At 32.0% G+C, this 19,600-nt stretch overlaps 1 protein-coding gene across 1 annotated transcript; it reads right to left on the bottom strand.

Annotated features, from left to right (window-relative positions):
- Positions 1 to 17,187: 17,187 nt before the first annotated feature.
- Positions 17,188 to 18,128, bottom strand: BNAA04G05270D (protein BIC1). The gene has a single exon (XM_013791138.3). The coding sequence runs from the start codon at positions 17,842 to 17,844 to the stop codon at positions 17,431 to 17,433; it is 414 nt and encodes a 137-aa protein (XP_013646592.1). The 5' UTR covers positions 17,845 to 18,128; the 3' UTR covers positions 17,188 to 17,430.
- Positions 18,129 to 19,600: the final 1,472 nt, after the last annotated feature.

The raw sequence follows: 19,600 nt of genomic DNA, 5'->3' as shown, positions 1-19,600 counted from the left end.
AATTTTTATATCTAAATATATTAATTATTTTTAAATATAATGTATATTAAAAACATCCAAAATATATAAGATACTTTTAGGTTGTCTAAAATACTCGAAAATATATATAAATAGTCAAAAGTAAACATCTAAAATGGCTAAAATATACTCAAAATACCAAAAATACTTTAAATATCTACTAATTCTCTATCAAAATATTCAAAGCAAACCAATTTATGTGTTAAGTTTAGGTATTCTGACATATTTTATTCAAATTTATATGTAAAATAGTATTTTATTTACAGATTTTGAGAAATTTAAACTATATATTGAATTTTAAAATTTTAAAAATCATTTAAATGAGTTATCCGAATCCGAACCCGGAAGGATCCGAACCAAAATTTAGAAATACCCGAATGGGGCTGAAATCTTTAACCCCGAAAACCTGAAACCCGAATAAACCCGAACCGAACCCGAATGGGTACCCGAACGCCCACCCCTAGGATCCATGTCTATCCCTCGAAAGAGCTTATCATTTCGAGCCTTTCAAATGTACCAAATTGTCCAGGGATAAGGATTTATATCTAATTATGGTTCTATAATGTTATTCTTCCTCCAGGAAAGATAATCCATGTTGGCATAGATACTTGGTAGCGGGAAGATGTGAGATGATGCTGATGATAGAGACCATGCTTGCAGCGCTGGGGGGGCATTTAAATATGGCATGAGTCATTGTTTCTTCTGGTTCACCACATCTGGGATAATATTTATCGCATCTCATATTACAGCGTGTCAGGTTTTTCGTTACTACCACATGACCTGTTATCAGTTGCCACATAAGATGACATATCTTCTAGGTGCTTTAATTTTCCAAACAAAGGCTTAGAGCTTAGTTATACTGAGTTCCAATATATATGTCTCTTCATCCGCTTTCAGTAAGTTATGAGCTACCCAATATCCAGATTTAACCATCTATTGGCCGTTCTTTGTGTAATTCCAACAATATGTATCTCGATGTGAGTTGAGCTTATGGACAAACTTCGAATAAGAGGTATGTCATCTGGGGCCACATAGTTCTCAAGTAATCTAACATTCCATTTCTTTGACTCTCCGTCAATGAGGTCACTAACGCGCATTTTTGGATGTAACACATGAGCGGAAGGTCAGGCCAGCCTAGCCGGTGTGGTAGGAATCCAAGGGTTTTCCCACACATTGACCTAATATCCAGAATTAACTTTTTGTCTAATTCCCAATAGCAGAAGTTTTCATGCTGCTGAAATACTGGTCCACACATAAGATGGGTTATTTGCAAAACTTATTCGCAAAGGCGGGCTCATTCTGTAGTATATTTGCCTCATAACTCGATCCACCAAAGAATCTGGGTAATGAACAAGTCGCCACAGTTTTTTTGCTAATAAAGCCAGATTGAACTCGTGGTTCATAAGAAAACCAATCCCTCCTTCTTCTCTTGGTAAACAGAGCTTATATCATTTTTTTCCCAGTAAATCCCTCTCTTTGTGGATTTGAGCTCCACCAAAATTGTGCAATGGCACTTGCTAGGGTTTCAGATATCTCGAGTGGAAGCAAAAAGGTAGACATAACATACGTCGGAAGAGCTAATAAAATATATTTAATTAGCACTTCCTTCACTCCTTTTGATAGCCATCTACCCGTCCATCCATTCACTCTACTGGTTAGTTTTTCCTTCAGGAATGCAAATAACTTGCATTTGGATCCGCTAATATCTTTTGGACTTCCTAAATATTTAGAAACGTTTAAGTAGTTTGGATTGAGTATTTTGATATATTTGAACTAACTCTCTAAAATATTAGTGTATCGTTGATAATGTGATATGTATTTTGAGTACTTAAACAATTAAATTCATATCAATTTTTTAGTACTTGAGAAATTACAGTCATACATATATTCTGAGCACTTTGTTTCAGGTTATGTTGATAGTTCGGTGATATACTAAGGATTTTACCACATTTATACTATGGTATATAACCTTAATTTAGACTATTATATGTATTTGGAGTCTGTTTTAGAGTATTTTCAGGTTTATGTACGTTCTGGAAAACTTTGGTGATTATGGAGCTTTTTGAGGTGCATAACTGCACAGATGCGTCAGAAGTGTAGCTATGGATGGAGACCTTCTCACTGTGATATTTAGCTCATATTTGGACACAAGATAAATCTTTGATAAGTTAAATTTCCAATGCCACCAGTTTAAGGTCAATCATTATCCTATAGCAGAAGTTATGCCCGATTTACTGATGAGTGGCATGTCTGCCTCACGAGAGGAAGCTGTCTAAGATACGAAGGAGTTTCGATCAACACACAGACCTTGGTGTCGAATGACACTGATGCCAGAAGATGGTCCGAGTCTATTTTATGACCGACTAGGGCCCAGAAGTCACTACACATTACCAGAATGCCCCTGGACGATTTGATACCTAGTTTTTATAATTTTCTAAGCTATTGTTGATGACTATTCTTTGTATTCTTGATTCTATTGCTTCTCTTAGGTTAGGAGAGAAGACCAATTCTCCTTCAAATATTGATTGGAACTCCATTGTGTTTCTATTGATTTATATGATTTCTATTTAGTTTATGATTTGTATTTCAGCTATCATGTTTGAGTAGATCACATGTTAGGTTTAGAGAAGTTCTAGGGTTTTTGATGAAACTCTCCTAGGATACTCCACTCTGATTTTGGTTGGATCGAACAAGGACATATGATAAAGGGTTTATTTTGGGATGGATAGATGAATGGTAGATGGATCGATTGGTCACATTGAGGTTGCGGAATGGTCTTAGTTTCACCACTCTCTTGTTCTGGATATGACACACCAGTCAACAGGAGAGGTTGCTGATTTGTTTTGGGTTTACTCACCTCCACAATCAAGTTGTTCATAAGAACAATCTAATCTATTAAAACTGAATTACATTTAATAGTTAACCCTAACTTTTCCTAAATAATTACAAAGAATTGTGACTGACATAATACTATAAATATACATAAATTAAATGGAATAAGTGGTTACCAAACAACCTTATATCATGCTAAATACAGTAGCTTTAATATTAGTTTTCTAAAATCACGTGATATCTTTTCTCAACAAAATCGCTTGATATCTTATTTATTATACTTCACATATTTCAACTATAATCTAATATTTGTGATTTAGTTTTTAAAAAAACAAGCTTAACAAAAACTTATCATGAGTTTTTTAGTTACAAGAATAAAATTGTGTTGTAGGTCTTTGCGCCAAAAAATAAATTGATGGGCCAACTAAATTTTGTCAAATTCATATATAAATGTTAAAGGTCCATTTTTAAATATTTCTGCAAAATAATTGTTACAATATTGTCATTTTATATTCAAATAATCACCAAAACTTTATAATATATTTTGTTTTTAATATTAAAATAAAACATCAGTTTATGTAAAATAATTATATTACAGTATTCCTGTTTTTAAAATAAGATTTATTACAAAAATTAAAAATATAAAGTAAAAAATTAAAATAAACTTAAATGTTTTATAAAAATAATTTATATAAATTATAGAAACTTAATAGATTAAATAGGTTTCATATAAATGGAATTAAAATAATTTATCTAATATACAAGTTATTTAATATAGGTTTTTGATTACGTCTATATACAAAATAAAAAATATATATATATATATATATTACTTTTGAACAAAGTCAAACATGTACTAATTGAAAACAACTGTAAATATTAGATATTACAAACTAAAATAACACCCGCGCGGATCAAAGTCTAGTGAATCATTAAAAAGAACGGAAAATGATTTTTATAAAAATGATGACTGAAGTTTTAAATACTTAAATAGAAAACATCAGACCTGCTGGAGCAGCCTGGAAAACATAAAAAGACAAGGAAATAACTAAGCAAGCTGCATGAAAACGTAAACAGACAAGACAATAAATGTAGGTGGTTGGGACAAATGGTAGTTGCAGCTTCTTCTTCTTATTTTCGTCCAAGGCTTTTACTAACTTTTGTTGCTCAATATTCTGATCAAAGTCAAGCCCAAATACCAATTCTAGAAGCCCAATATGTCCATCAACCAAACTAGTAGCTTTTCTCTGTCAAAAACTTCATGAATGAGTCCAATAAGATTAATAAGAACTCCCACTAATTGTGCAACAATTTTTGTTCCTTTTGATCTAAACTAAACCTTCTTGTCTTTGTATTTGCTGCTTCTCAGGATTAGATCATCTCTTCCTCCTTTGAAAGTATTTGTCCTCAAATCCAAGCCTTTTAACTGATCAAACTCATTCATGACCTGATCCCCATGCTTTTCTTTGAGCTTCAGTGAAGCTTTTTTCAGATCCTGAACGTTGCTACCTCTTTCAAACTCAGACCAGATTCCTCCTGGTTCAAAAAAAAAATTGATGTAGGCCCTTGACAACTCTTGGATGTTCAAGTAAGCTAAGCTGAACTGATTGGTTGATTTTTGCACCATATGTTCTTTCTTCTCAGTAATTCTTCATGTCCAGTTATAACTGCAGGCAAATGAGACTCATGTCGTTGATTATGTTGTTGCTTCTGTGGTTCCAGCTTTTTAGGCAGCATGATTTCAGATTTCAGAATCTTCTCATGATTTCAGAAACCATAGCCTCCACTTGCAATGGATTAATGTTTACTGCTGGTGGGTTCGCTTTTCCTTCTGAATCAGACATGGCTTTGCTTAGTTTGATTTGAGATGCTGATGATGGTACTTTCTTACGAGTTGGTCTCCTCCCATATTGTTCCTTGACAGCTTCAGGAAAGTCTTTTGGTATGTACCTTTTATCCATGATGTTCTGAAGCTCCTCCCAAGTTGTGATGGCTGGCCTGTTATGAAACCAACGCTTTTCCTCTTCTCTCTCCCACCATCTCCTAGCTTCTCCTCCGAGCCTACTTGCAACCAGTGATAACCTTTCATTCTTAGGTATGTGATTGTGCCCGATACATGTTTCCACATTTGCAGTCCAAGAGAGATAAGTTTCAGGACAGTTTCCTCCATAAAAAAACCTAGGTATGAACATAAGGACAAGTAATAAAACCCAGAAATTATGAAGAGCTCGAAATCAATCCCAGAGAAACTGAGAATTCGAAATTAACCCAGAAAACAGAAAATGCATCAAAATTGAAAACCTAGAAAACAGAGAATCTGTAACAGAGAAAAGATTGAGAAATAAATCCAAAAATGAATCGATCTTCAGAGTTGTGCTCTGATACCACTTGATGAAACCTTTCCAAGGATATTTCACTCTGATTTTAGTTGGATCGAACAAGGACAGATGATAGATAGATGGATCGATTGGTCACACTGAGGTTGCAGAATGGCCTTAGTTTCACCACTCTCGTGTTCTGGATATGACATACCAGTCAACAAGAGTGGTTGCTGATTTGCTTTGGGTTTACACACCTCCACAATCAGGTTGTTCATAAGAACAATGAATCATCAAAAAGAAAGGAAAATGATCTTTATAAAAATGATGATTGAAGTTTGAGATACAACTTTGAAATACTTAAATAGAAAACATTAGACTTGCTGCATGAGAAGCCTAGAAAACATAAAAAGACAAGGAAATAACTAAGCAAGCTGCATGAAAACATAAAAAATACAAGACAATAAATATAAGTAGTTGGGACAATGGTAGTTGGAGCTTCTTCTTCTTATTTTCGTCCAAGGCTTCTACTTCACTTTTATTGCTCAATATTCTGATCAAACTCTAGCCCAAATACCAATTCTAGAATCCCAATATGTCCAGCAATCAAACCAGTAGCTTTTCTCTGTCTAAAACTTCATGAATAAGCCCAATAAGACTGATAAGAACTTCCACTGATTGTGCAACAATTTTTGTTCCTTTTGATATAAACCAAACTTTCTTGTCTTTGTATTTGCTGCTGCTTAAGATTGCATCAGTTTTGATGAACTTGTGATTTATAGAATTGATAGGTGATTTATTGTATCATTCACAGGATTGTCTTTACTGCTTGCATTCTAGAGTAATTAACTAGGATCATGATTTTAGGTGTTGACAACTGGGAGAGTATGCTCATACCTGATTATAATTCTACTAAGCTAGGTTGCTAAATGCATGCGAGAGCTGGTCTAGACATATAGTGAACATATCGATAAGGACGTTAATGCTTATAGGAAGAAGTATCGATCGATACCTAGTCAATAGTATCGGTCGACGCTCGATTCTTGTTCGCATGCGAGAGCTGGAACAAAGACTTAGTCACTGATTAGTAATTTCATGCGAGAGCTGGATTACTTGCTTACTGAAATCGAGTTCTAGGATCAACCCTTAGCATCTATAGATTATAGTTCTGATAACCTGAATGAAACCCTAAGTCTAGAATCCATAATCATCAACCCTTAGAATCAATAGATCTGATAACCTGAATGAAACCCTAAGTCTAACCATTTCGCGTGTGGTTTATGCTCAGTCAAGTTCGCTTTGTCATCGGATTTCGTCTCTCCAACAGGTGTGTATGGTAAGTGCAGAAAGATCTGATAGAGCCAAAAAGCTTTCTCCTTAAGGTTCTCACACTCTAATGACAAAGTGGCCATTCACGTCAAGAATAGACTTTTTTTATTCCCTTGCTTTTTCTATTCGGACCAGTGTGGCAGTCTTTTTTTAAGAGTGGATCTGTCTCATAAGTAATCGTCATGGAGACCTGGGTGGGGATTGTCATCCCAGTGATTGATGTCCGCTTGGACACTCTAGCAGATTAATCCACTTCTTTTTTTCAGGACTTTGACTACCTTGACTCTTGATGCTGTCGACTACACAGCCCAACTTTGTATCGGAATGTTTGTCTCATGTGTGTCTTTGGCTACAAGCGGTTTTCATTCCTTGCCGATGGTTTATGGAGGATCCAGTGGCTCTTCTCAGGTTCGGTCCACTCTCACTCCTTTAGCTTTGGTATCTAGAGCGTTAATGTCAATCGAGATTGCAAGCTCGATGTGATCGTCATGAACCAGCTACTCCGGTGATGTAACGATAGTTACCGGCAACCAAGGCAATGAGGTGAACACCACATTTAAGTGATCAACATCAACGGTAGAGAATGGGAATTGACTAACTACGGATTATTGAGTGAACTAGCGGAACACGCCGGTGTGGTGGTTGAGCGAAGTTAGTCTTGCAAGATTTGATTTAGTTTGTTTTGGTCAATTCGAGTATGTAAGCAATATTTTTATTCCCATTTTCGGATTGACAAATAAAAGTAACAAACTAAAAAAGAAAAGAAAAAAAAAGTCTAGCATCATATCCCATATGTTTACAACTATCTTATATTTACTATTTTGTTATTTATTGGTTTCTACTATCTTGCCTAATTTAGTCTTAATATCTTTAGTCTATTACTAGAGGGTTTTCCGGGCTATGCCCGAATTTTTCCTATAATATTTTTAAATTGAATTAAACTTGTGTATTTTATTTTGAGATAGTAATTTCTGGTAAAATTGTATTGTAACTCTTTTTATATGTAAAGAGTAGTGCATCTAATTTTAAAAGAATGGTTATTGTTGATGTTATTGGATTCAAATGTTGTTATATTATTTTGGTAAATGATGCTATGCGCGGTTAGTACATATGAATTTTTAGTTTTTATCCTATTACTATATAAATTATTTTGTTTGAACTTGAATTTATTTTGCATATTTTTTTTTTATATTTAAGCAGTTTTACTAAATAGTTCATTTACTATTTGCTTTGTTTCTTCCAATAAATTTAAAAGATAATTTGTTATTTCTTATGGTATACCACATATCTTAGAGTAAATATTCATTTACTACGGGCGGGATGAATATTTAAAAATAGTTTAAATTGTTAAAGTAAATATTTAATATAATTTTTTATTAATTAAAAATAAATATATTAGTTAAATTTTATACATGATTTTTTAAGACTAAATAAACCATGCTATGTTGATAATTAGTTATGTTTTTTTTTCTTAGGGTGGCATTACATCATTTCTTTCTGAGTATCCATGCTGTTGTACTGGAAGTTATTATAATATAATAACTTATGTGGTGCATTTTATATTTATTATAATTTATTATATATGTATATATATATATATATATATATATATATATAAGTGAGATAGTATTTTGTAAGTTGTGATTGAGATGTAACAGTAAATTGTAGGCTAAAAATCTATTATTATGTTTAATATTTATTTTGTTTCAAATTATAAGTATTTTGGGTTAAAAATACAAATATTAAGAAACATATCTTTATATATTTATCATTTAATTAAATAGTAAAATTGACCAATGATAAATTATAAAGAAATTATCTCAAATAGACATTTTTAAGTTAAAAGTGATAAACTGGTGATAAATTATAGGTAAATAAATCTAAACAATCATTTTTATATATTTTGTATAGATATAAATAAATTTAAATGATAGTAACATAAATTACTTTTTGAGGAAATTGTTTTTGGGAAAAATGATATTAACATAAATATATAATCTATTTTAATATAGATATCTATTAAATGAAAATTATTAATCGTATGGTTTTATGATTTTAGGCATCTTTTATAACAAAAATTGTAAGCTTATGATAACAAAGAAATTAATGTGAGACTTTTAATAATTTTAAGTAATTTATAACAGCTCTTGAATATTCACTGCAAATCATCAATGAAAATTTTGAAATAAAAATATTTTTATATGGTATATACTTTAATATATATATTTTGAATATCTATTAAATGAAAATTTTCACTCATATGTTTTACGATTATTTATATTTTCTACAATACAATTTTTAAACCCTTGATCACAACCTTTAATGTGGGAATTTGAATAGTATTAGTAATTTATAATCATTTTCTAAAATTCAAATAATAAAATATACGAAAAAATGTAACTTTTTGTTATATGGTCAATATGATATGTTTATTTTATGTTAATAATTAAACATAGACTATGGAAGATACGAAAAACTGTTATTAAGGTTTTGAAACAATTTACAAAAATGTAAATTATATTTATATCATGTTTTGTGAACATCACTAAAGATCTTCAGACTATATACTCCAGAACATTTCAGTTTTCTTTTGTGATTTCCAGTACACATTTTCTCTTAATTCTTTATTCACCTCTTCTTTATTATCTTAGAACTTTATCATCTCCATAGCCCTTGCAGACAACCTCTTCCGTACGTAGCAACACTAAAAATGATTTAATATTTTTTTGTCACAAATATATAGGTTCTGATGAGTCCTCTGACGCAAGTATGTGGATAACAAAAGTACAACACCCTAGAAAGTAGATGCACATGTTGTAATTCTTATTAAATGTGTATCTGCATGTGTGTTGTGTGAAAACACCCATTGATGTGAAAGCTCATATGATATTGGATTCTTTGATTAGTATAAAATAGTTCACGTTTCTAGTTAATAAACATGAGCAATCAGTAAGAATCAGATCAAGAAACTGGCGAGCTTGAAGATGGATTTCTTCATATCCTCCTCCCCTCTAGAAGAAGCATTTCTCAATTTATATCAGATGATTCCCATATTTGGACATTACAACAAACAATCTCAAAATATTATTAACAAAAAAGTTTTTTTTGGGTTGTTGGTTCCAAACCCCAAACGTTCAAACTCTAGGGAAGGTGGTTGACTTATCCGTCAAACACATTGAGACAGAGGGTCGAATCAATGAGCAGTTGAAAAGATGCACTATGCAAAGAAGCTGCATGCTAGAAGAGCCGCAAAAGAGTTTGACATGAAGTTGTTAAAAAATAAATAAACTTTTTAGCCATTCCGCATTGGACCAGCACTTCCCTTTCTTTATTTTAGAAATGGCTTTTGGAACTTCCCACAAACCCAAACTCTGTACATGTTCTTATTCTTTCTCCGGTTTACTGCTTTGACACAATAATTTCAAGCTCGAACTGCACTCAAGATAGAAATATTAATAAGACATGTGATCCATTCAAATGTTTTTGTCCCTATTCATATTTTGAAGCCACTTATAGAGAGGACTGTGATAGAAACACCATGTAACTGTAGAATCCCAAATACTGCAAAGACTGTGCCTGGAAACACACATGATAAAAAGAAAGTGAAGCAGAGTCATTAAATAAAGAGAAAATTACTAGAATGTTATAGAAAAGTTGGTTTATTACTAAAATATTATACATCTTTTGAAAATTACTAGAGTGTTTTGATACCCCTAGTAAATGACAATAAGGGCCGTTGGTTAGTTTTTTTTAATTGAAATTATTTTTAAACATTAAATCCACATCACTAATTAAGAATCCACATAATCAATAGAGAACAATCAATCATCTCTTTAATTACATAACGTTGAAAAAAAAACACAATAACACAGCACAACTTCGTCGAAGAACTAAAGGAACACTAACCACATCTTCCCTAAAATCGTCATCGACATTGTGTTTACTGCCTCTTCCTCGAACTAACTCTCTGTCTTGTCTTCTCCGATATCGTTTTCCCCGAAATCGTTGTCTCCAATCGTTTTTACGAAATATTTTTCGCTGCAATCATCCGAAATCCTCTTTTCTGCTGCGTTTTTTGAGTTTGTGGCTGAGTTTTAATTTATGTTGTGGCTGAGTTACTTTTCTTTTACGGCTGGTTTATATATGCGGTTGTGGCTGAGTTACTTCTGGCCAATTTCCGAAAACCTTGTTATAAGAAATGTGCATTCCGAGGAGAAAAGACAAATACATTCAAAAAAACACCCAGATCGGCAATTGTGGGATGTATTTAATTAAGTTTGTTTGTGATTTCATACCCATATATGGATAATCTAATTTTTTTTCAGATCTGAGTGAAAGAGAAATTTGAACAAAAAGAAAATAAAGGAGACAAAAAGAAGTGACGGATTCAGCAGAGACGACACAGAGGAGTTCATTGAAGCTTGGATACATGGATGAATACCAGAATGGTGCAGAAAACATGTATTTTTGGTTTTCTATGTAAAAAACATAACTCACCCATGTATTGTGTGTTTGATTATGCTATGTTTACACTATTCAGTCGTGTCGTTTATATATCACAGCCGTGTCGTTTACATAACTCAGCCATACCTCAAACATACCCTAAAATCAGAAAATGTTTAGATAACTCAGCCGTATCGTTTGTAAAATCAGCAATACCTCAAACATACCCTAAAATCGGAAAACTGAATTCAAGTACTTTAAGAAGTTATATTGAAGATCATCTTATCAATATCAAGTGAATATAAATCAACTGAACGTGTATAGTTTCTTGAATTTCAAGTTGAGACTTTAACTTGATCTTGAGATATATGTTCTCTTACAATCACTTATACAATTCTTACTTACAAGACTGTAACTTTAATTTTTTTCTTAAATATAAACCTCAAACCATAAACTATAGAATTATAAAGTTATAATAATTTAAAATTTATCTTTGAACATTAAATCCAATATTTTTATTATTATTTAAAGTTTAAGGTTTAGGTCTAAAGTTTAGGTTTATAGTTTAGTGTTAAACTCAAATTTTAATCATTTAAAAAATAATCTTTAATTTAAAGTTCCATTTTAAATTCTGATTTAAACCCGTAACTACATTTTATAAATTTAAGCAATTTTTTTAAAAAAAATGAAAAGAACTAAAATTACAAATTATATTGCTTTTTTCATGACCATTGATTGATTTTAGTCTAAGGGTTCAATATTTTCGATATAAAATTATAATATTTTATAACGTTTTAAAATTTAAACTACAAATATTAAAAATAAAATTATAAAGTTAAATATTTTCAAAACATGATCTCAAACCATATCTATTTCGAACGATTAACCCTAAACCCTGAACCACATACTTTGACCTATACCATAAAACATTAAACTTCAAACTTTTTTAAAAAATTAATTAATCATCTACCATAAATTCTAACTACAAATGTTAAAACTCTAATTATTTTTATTTAAAAATATAATCTTTAATCTTAAATCGAAACCCAAAACACTATATACCCAACCCTAAACTTACTCGGTTATATACCCTAAACTTTAAACTTCATATTTAAACCACACATCAAAAAATCAACATATAATCATAAAATCTAAGTTTTAAAATATAAAGCTTTATCAAAAATACACTTTAATATAAAATATAATTTTAACCATCAAAATTAAAATATTAACCATTGATTGTTTTAATCTAAGGGCTACAAATTCATCTAGTGGTTATCTTCTAACTTATTTCTCATTGGTTAGATTCTTTAGTACAAGGATTACAATTCTTGACCATTGATTAGTTTTGATCTAATGGTTTAAAATGCATTTTTTCTTCACTTTCTCTCTTCTATTTGACGTCTCGTTCTCCTCTTCTCTTTTTTCCTGAAGTTCTTTACAGTTCCAGATCTTCTTCATTTCTTTCACTTTCTGTCTTCTAAACAAGAGAGATTCATACATTATCATTCATTTCTCATGCCTTAGTATATTTGGTTTGTAAATCTTAGAAGTGAGAAAAGAAGAAACGTCAAAGAAGAAAAGAAGATTGTCGGCGAAGAAGAGAAAGTGTCAAAGAAGACTGGTCTTTGCCATCATCACGGATATTGAGCTCGTCGCCATCTATACTTGGCGACGTCGTCCTTGTTTCAGTTTCTCAGATCCATTTTTGCCTGTCTCCATCTTCACCGTAGTCGCCACTACCACCGCTTGTCACCACACTGGTCACCTCTCTCTCTTTCAATCTCTCTCGCTCTTTCTCTGTATTTTGAATTTGTTCTTGTTACTAGAAGGTGGATAAGGCAAAGGAGCTTGATGGTGGAGGAGATAACAAAACCGTTGTGTGGCTTGAAGACGTTGGAGCTCTCATGGTAACGGGACTGCAGTGGCGAAGGAAGAAGACAAGAATGACCTCCCGGCTCTCGTGATATGGAAGAAACACACGGTGGTTTAGTTAGGTTTAGATTTTGTCAACACGGCTGCAAGCTTTTTTTGTTTTTAGGTTTTAGATTAGGGTTGGTTTATAATTAAACTCAGCCGTAAAGTATGCATAACTCAGCTGTAAGTGTACATAATTCAGCCGTAATGTTCCTATAACTCATCCGTCAAGTGTAATATGTTTCACGACGTTTCGTATTTTGGGCGGGAAAACATTATTCCTTCAACTCTGAACACAATATTTAAACTTTAATATTTTCTTAAATTTGAACCTCAAACCCTAAACTATAGACCTATAGAGTTATAAAAATTATAAAGTTTATCTTCTGAACAAAATATTAAAATTTTAATCTTTTCTTAAATTTGAACCTCAAACCCAAAACTATAGAACTATAAAGTTATAAAAATTATAAACTCAGTCGTAACCTATGCGTAACTCAGCTGTAAAGTATGCATAACTCAGCCGTAACGTATCTGAATGGTATAAGTCAGTCGTAACATATTTGAATGGTAAAAGTCAGCCGTAACGTTCCTATAACTCAGCCGTTAAGTGTAATATGTTTCGCGACGTTTCGTATTTTGGGCGGGAAAAAAATATTTTGGGCGGAAAAAAATCATTCCTTCATCTCTGAACACAATATTTAAACTTTAATATTTTCTTAAGTTTGAACCTCAAACCCTAAACTATAGAACTATAAAGTTATAAAATTTATAAAATTTATCTTTTGAACACAATATTAAAACTTTAATCTTTTTTAAAATTTGAACCTCAAACCCTAAACTATAGAATTATAAAGTTATAAAAATTATAAAGTTAATCATTTGAAAACAATATTAAAACTTTAATCTTTTCTTAAATTTGAACTTCAAGCCCTAAAACTATAAAGTTATAAAAATTATAAACTCAGCCGTAATGTATGAATAACTCGGCCGTAATGTAAGGATAATTCAGCCCTAACGTATGTGTTGGAGACTTAATGTAGAACTAAAGTTATCATATTCAGATGACGCACCATCTGAGTCATCGAACATATAAACTCAGCTCTCAAATTCATCATCTTCTTCGTCTTCTCTCATTTTCTTATTTTTTTTTGTTCAACTCTCCTCTTTTCTTATAATTTACGGGGCTTAACTTCTTCATCTCTCTCTTTGAGTCTTTTTTCTTCTGCAAGACGACGAAATGTTTCAGATTTTGGGGGGGAACAAAATGTTTTCTTTCGTGACGTTTCAGATTTTGGGCGGGAACAAAATGTTTTGGGCGGGAACAAAATCATACTTTCAACTCTGAACACAATATAAAACTTTTATCTTTTCTTAAATTTGAACCTCAAACCCTAAACTATAGAAGTATAAGTTATAAAATTATAAAATTTATCCTTTAGACACAATATTAAAACTTTAATCTTTTCGTAAATTTGAACTTCAAAGCCTAAAAAATAGATCTCAGAGAAAGATGAAGAATAAGATGAAAAAGATAGATAAAAAAGATGAAGAATAAAGATAACATAGACCCTTATTTTACTGTTGTAACATTAGACTAGTGATGACATGGCAAATCCGAGTTGATGACATGGCGGATGACATGGAAAATCAGTTAGTCAGTCGCCAAACGAATATATAACTCATCCTAAATAAATTAGCCCTCATGTACAATGTAAGTCAGCCGAAACGTGGAACTATTTCAGTAATTAATCTTTTGCTAATAAATCAGCCGTAATTAGGATTCAAAATCATAAGTCAGCCGTATCGTCAAATAAATCAGCCGTCAAACGAATGATATTCTAGTAATTAATCTTTCGCTAATAAGTCAGCCGTAAATAAACATAATTTACTGTTAATCCATCCAATTATGGCTGATTAAATATAACTCAGCCATAACAATATCCCATAAGTCGGTCGTAAATTCAATAACTTAGCCAGTCGATGTTCATTAACTCAGCCGTGGAAACATAACTCAGCCATGTCCTAACTATAACTCAGCCAAATTTTCCAGAAATCAAACCGCCAATGTGTAAGTCAGCCATAACGCGTGTACGTAAGTCAACCGTTATCTCATAAATCAGCCAGATTTCTGTAAATCAACCGTAACTAACAGCTGACTTATGTTCTTAAGTCAGCCGTTTTCTCTTAAGTCAGCCGCGTTGTTTAATTCAGCCGCAACGTAGCAATAACTCAGCCGTAACGACGTATATAGCGCTTTACGGCTGACTTAATGAAAACACGGAACCAAATTCCTACGTGGCGCCGGATTTTTGCTTATGTGGCACTAAAAAGTAATGGCATTCTTGCAAAATACGTTTTTTCTCATAACATAAAGAAAGAGCACGCTAGGTATAAAAAAAATGGCAGTAATAAAAAAAAGATTTGTATAGTTCTAGTCAATTGTCCTAAAATATTGTATATTTGAGTAAACTTCCCTTAAATAAATATACTAAAGCTGTAACTTCAGGGATTCAGCCAGAGCTTAGTAGTTGTGTCTCTAGGTCCGCAGAAAGGCCATCAACAACACTGAGGCATACAGGCTTGTCCCTGAAATGGTTGGAAAGAGGTATCTTATCGTACACTAAACTTCGCACAAACATATAAGTTACATGTTAAAAGTTTATGGAAGCAAAATATGAAATATCTATCATCAAACTTTATGGTTTCCTTGCGGCGTTGAGTGCTTTGGGTGTCTTCGTTGTACATGGTTTTGTTGCTCCTAATTTCTCCAACTATATCTGTTAACCAAGATAAACATAAACGCTACTTATTATATAGTGCGCTTGTAGTGAAGCTTTAGCTATTCAAACCTGAAAAATGAGTGCTGGTATTGGCAAGTGACATGAGCTACTCGTATTGCGGAACCTGAAGCTCTCCCTCGGGATTCAGGATCAGCTTAGTTGTGTCTGTGACCTCCAGGAAAGCTGTATGGTCCATGAATTTAATAGAAACGGCTGCGTCAGCAAACTTGAAGGTAGGATTGCTTCTCGGAATCAAACCATTTAACTCATAAACTGGGCCTTCTTGCAAGATATGTCGGAAGGAGTTACAACAAATATTAAATCGATTAATCGGTTCTAACAGCATAAAGTAAATATCGAGTTACTTTGCATCATCTTACATCATAAACCTTAAATAAAATCAATAAAGGAACACAAAATCATATAAACTAAAACTTTCTAAATCAATAAAACGAAACCAGAATCATCTGAACTCAAGCTTTTAAAAAAAATAGATTGATGATTGAAGAGAAGATGAGTTCAAGGAGAGGGATCTCACAAGTCACATCTATTTATACTGTTTACACACCGCCTTTCACATCTAAGCCAAACATTGAAGATGAATCACGGAGAGGTGAATCAATTCGAGTAATCACCCAGCCATTAATAACACCGTTTCAGTTCGAAAGAAGAATCGCGAAAGGTCATCACAGTCGCGTGACTCGCTTCGAAGAAGAAAGACGATTTCGTTATTCGTTGAAGCCAAGAGAAGCCAAAAAATTTAAGCAAAAGTGAGAGAAAAAGCTCAAATAAAACACGAAGCCCAAATCAAAATTAATCAAAATGACATAGATGATTGTTGCAATATTAGTAGCTGATTTTTTTCATCTGACGTGGACAGCTTTAGAGTGTAGTATATCTCCCTTTTGGTATAGTATAGATGTGCATATGCTTCCTGTGAATTCGAATCTCAAGTACTACATCGAACCTTTCATTTGAAAGCGTAGCTAAAAGATTAATTTGAGCATATGAGATTTAATGAAAACATCTTTCAGCAATGTCCATACGCGATTTTCACCAAAGAAAGTAAACACATTCTCATTACGTTCTGCTATATAGATACGCACAAAGATGTTGGGTTCGATACTTGCAAGGGGCAGAATTTTCGTAAATTTGCTTTAGGCGTTTAATTACTCTGGACCGGCACTGCACATGCATATGAAAACTCATTAAGTACGTTCCTTGATTTTTAACTGAACATGATTCCTCTCGCTTAGTACGCTCTTATCTATTTAGTCGCTTTGGCATATGCCTAACTCATGACGCAAAGAGGCCAATAGAAAAGATATGTTGAATATTGGACTTATACGAAGTTAACAATAGGATTGGGTGGGTTTCAGCACATGCAAATGAAACATTAGGTAAATGGGCAAATTAAATGTCACATTCAAAATTCGATTTGTTTTTCTAATATATATTTTTATTTAATTTCTTCATATGTAACATATGGGAGGTCTGATATATAAAAGATCTAGTTCCTTAATGAATGTGTAGATCCGAACGGAATGGGTCCCAAACTATCATAAAATTCATATAATATACGTTCAATATCCACCTCTACCAATACAGGCAACGAAATACACTAAAACAATTGGCAATGTTCTCTAAAACTATGAGTAATATGAAAAAGACTCTATATAAACAATATACCAATAGTGTCTTCTATTATAATATATATTGCGGAACAAGAACCACATTTATATGTTTTGTTTTTGCTAAAACCACATTTATATGTTACTATATTAAAAAATTCAGCGTAAGATCAAGCAACGATTATGTAACCCACCAGAAGCTGAAGCAGCTCGTCTAGCTTCTTCTACGAGAGCCGCACGTGCCGACGAGATCCCGTTAGGGACTAGACACGTATCAAACGTCGAACAGTCGATCCAATCCTTAAGAAGCTCTTCTTGTCCCCATATCTCCGGTATCCAAACTCTTCCTGCCATCTCTCTCCGATGATGCTTTAGCTTCTCTCTCCCCGTGACCGCTCTCTCGTTTTCTTGATTCTGTTTCGGTTTCTCTTCAGGTAAAGCTTGATCTTTCTTGTCGGAAACAGAAGAAGCCTCGTTGGTCAAACTTGGTTCTTGTTGGCTTTGGTCGGATGGAGGTTGAGATGGATCGATAACACGGGTCATTGGAGACGTAGTATCGTCGATGTTCTTCATGTTTGAAAGCAAAGTAGATTCAGATTCTTGGAAGAAGAAAAATTGAAGAGAAATGTGTGTGTGTGTTTGTTTGAGACTCGGTGTTGATAATATGTACTGCTTGGGGTTATGTAAAGAGAAAAAATCGGGTGGGAGTTTGGGTTACACGTCGACTTAAGTTTATTGTTTGGTGAATTTGCCTTTTGTTTTTGTATGGTAAGTGACAAGTTTACGTGTCCTTTTTGTAGCTTGGATTGCTTTGGCTCTTAATTTTTGGAGTTAAGAAATAATCTACACTATTAAAAAAAAATCCCGTATAGAAATTCTGTCATTATTTTTTTAGAATTATTTACAAAATTACAAAGTTATGTCACTATTATTTAATTTTAGTACCCATATGATTTATTTAAACTAGTTAAATGAAAATTCCAATAAACGTTTTTGGAAACCATTTTGCACCCCATTAATGTTGCCTAACAAATACTCCATCCGTTCTTAAAAGATCTATGTTATAGTTTTTTCACACTTATTAAAAAAATGTATCTTTTTAAAACAAATTTTTTTTCTAAAAAATAGATCTATAAGGAACAGAGGAAGTATTAAATACTTAATGCAACATAATTTTCGTAATCCTACCTACATATATCCCCTTATTATTTTTATTAACTTTCCATTTTGCATTGCACCCCATTAATGTTGCCTAACAAACATTGTGTATTAAAATGTTTTCTTCATAATGTTGCCTACATAAATCTTAGTGGCACTCCACTACTGTGTTTTCTTCATGATGTTTCGCATACTTGGAGTTTCACTCCACTGAGGCTCCGAATAGAGAAATCGGATCAAGTTTTGCGGATCTAATGGATTCAGTAGGATAAAAGTGGATCAAGCGGATCAAGCGGTTTAAGTGTAGATCTAGCAGATCTAGCGGTTCAAAACATATGACTGAATGTTGAAAGTGGATAAAACGTAGTCCAAAATAATGTACTAATTTAAAGTAATCTATATAAAATTTAAAATATTTATTTTCATAATTAAAAATTAATATTTTAAAAATTAATAATGAAAGATATAATTTTTTTCAAAATATACTATAAATTATTTTAAGATACAATTTTATATTACTAATTATCTTTCATAATTCAAATTAGTTATTGTAATATTTTTTTTATAAATTGAATTAGTAAAATATTATTTAAAATATAATTAAAAATAGTTTAAAAATATATATAACTATTTACAGTTTTAAATTTATTTTGGATGATTTTAAAATAATTATAACTGTAGTAAAATAGTATTCTATTACCATAGTAAAACTACTTAATGTTTTCTATAATAATATCAACATAAATAATATAAATCTTAATATTTAATAGATAACACATATTCTACTTCAAACAGAATTTGACTTTTTTTTTTTTTTTAAAATGATAAAATTTGAAAATGTATAATTTGAAAACTATAAATAAACTGTAATATTATTATATTAAATTAAAATTTTACATGATAAATATGGTGTAAATATTAATACTAAATGGTGTATTTAATGTAGTACAAATTAGAAGATAAAGAACTATAATATTATGTTTGTATATGATATAAAAAGTTTTATCATAAAAATATTGAAATAGAATAATAACTTAAAACAAATTTTACAAATAAAAAAGTGTATGAAACACTCTTTTTAGCATGTGTATTGTATATCAAGTGGTTCCTCAACTTTTTTTCACAAAAAGACAAATATATTTGTACTGCTTGTGGTTCCTCCATCTTTTCT

Source organism: Brassica napus, chromosome A4 (genome assembly GCF_020379485.1).
Source record: "Brassica napus cultivar Da-Ae chromosome A4, Da-Ae, whole genome shotgun sequence".
NCBI classification, from domain to species: domain Eukaryota; kingdom Viridiplantae; phylum Streptophyta; class Magnoliopsida; order Brassicales; family Brassicaceae; genus Brassica; species Brassica napus.
This window is presented reverse-complemented; position numbering and strand designations above follow the sequence as displayed.

What these genes read in the sequence shown, in the direction of transcription:
- BNAA04G05270D (XM_013791138.3), bottom strand. Translation starts at nt 17,844, where the DNA reads ATGAAGAACATCGACGATACTACGTCTCCAATGACCCGTGTTATCGAT.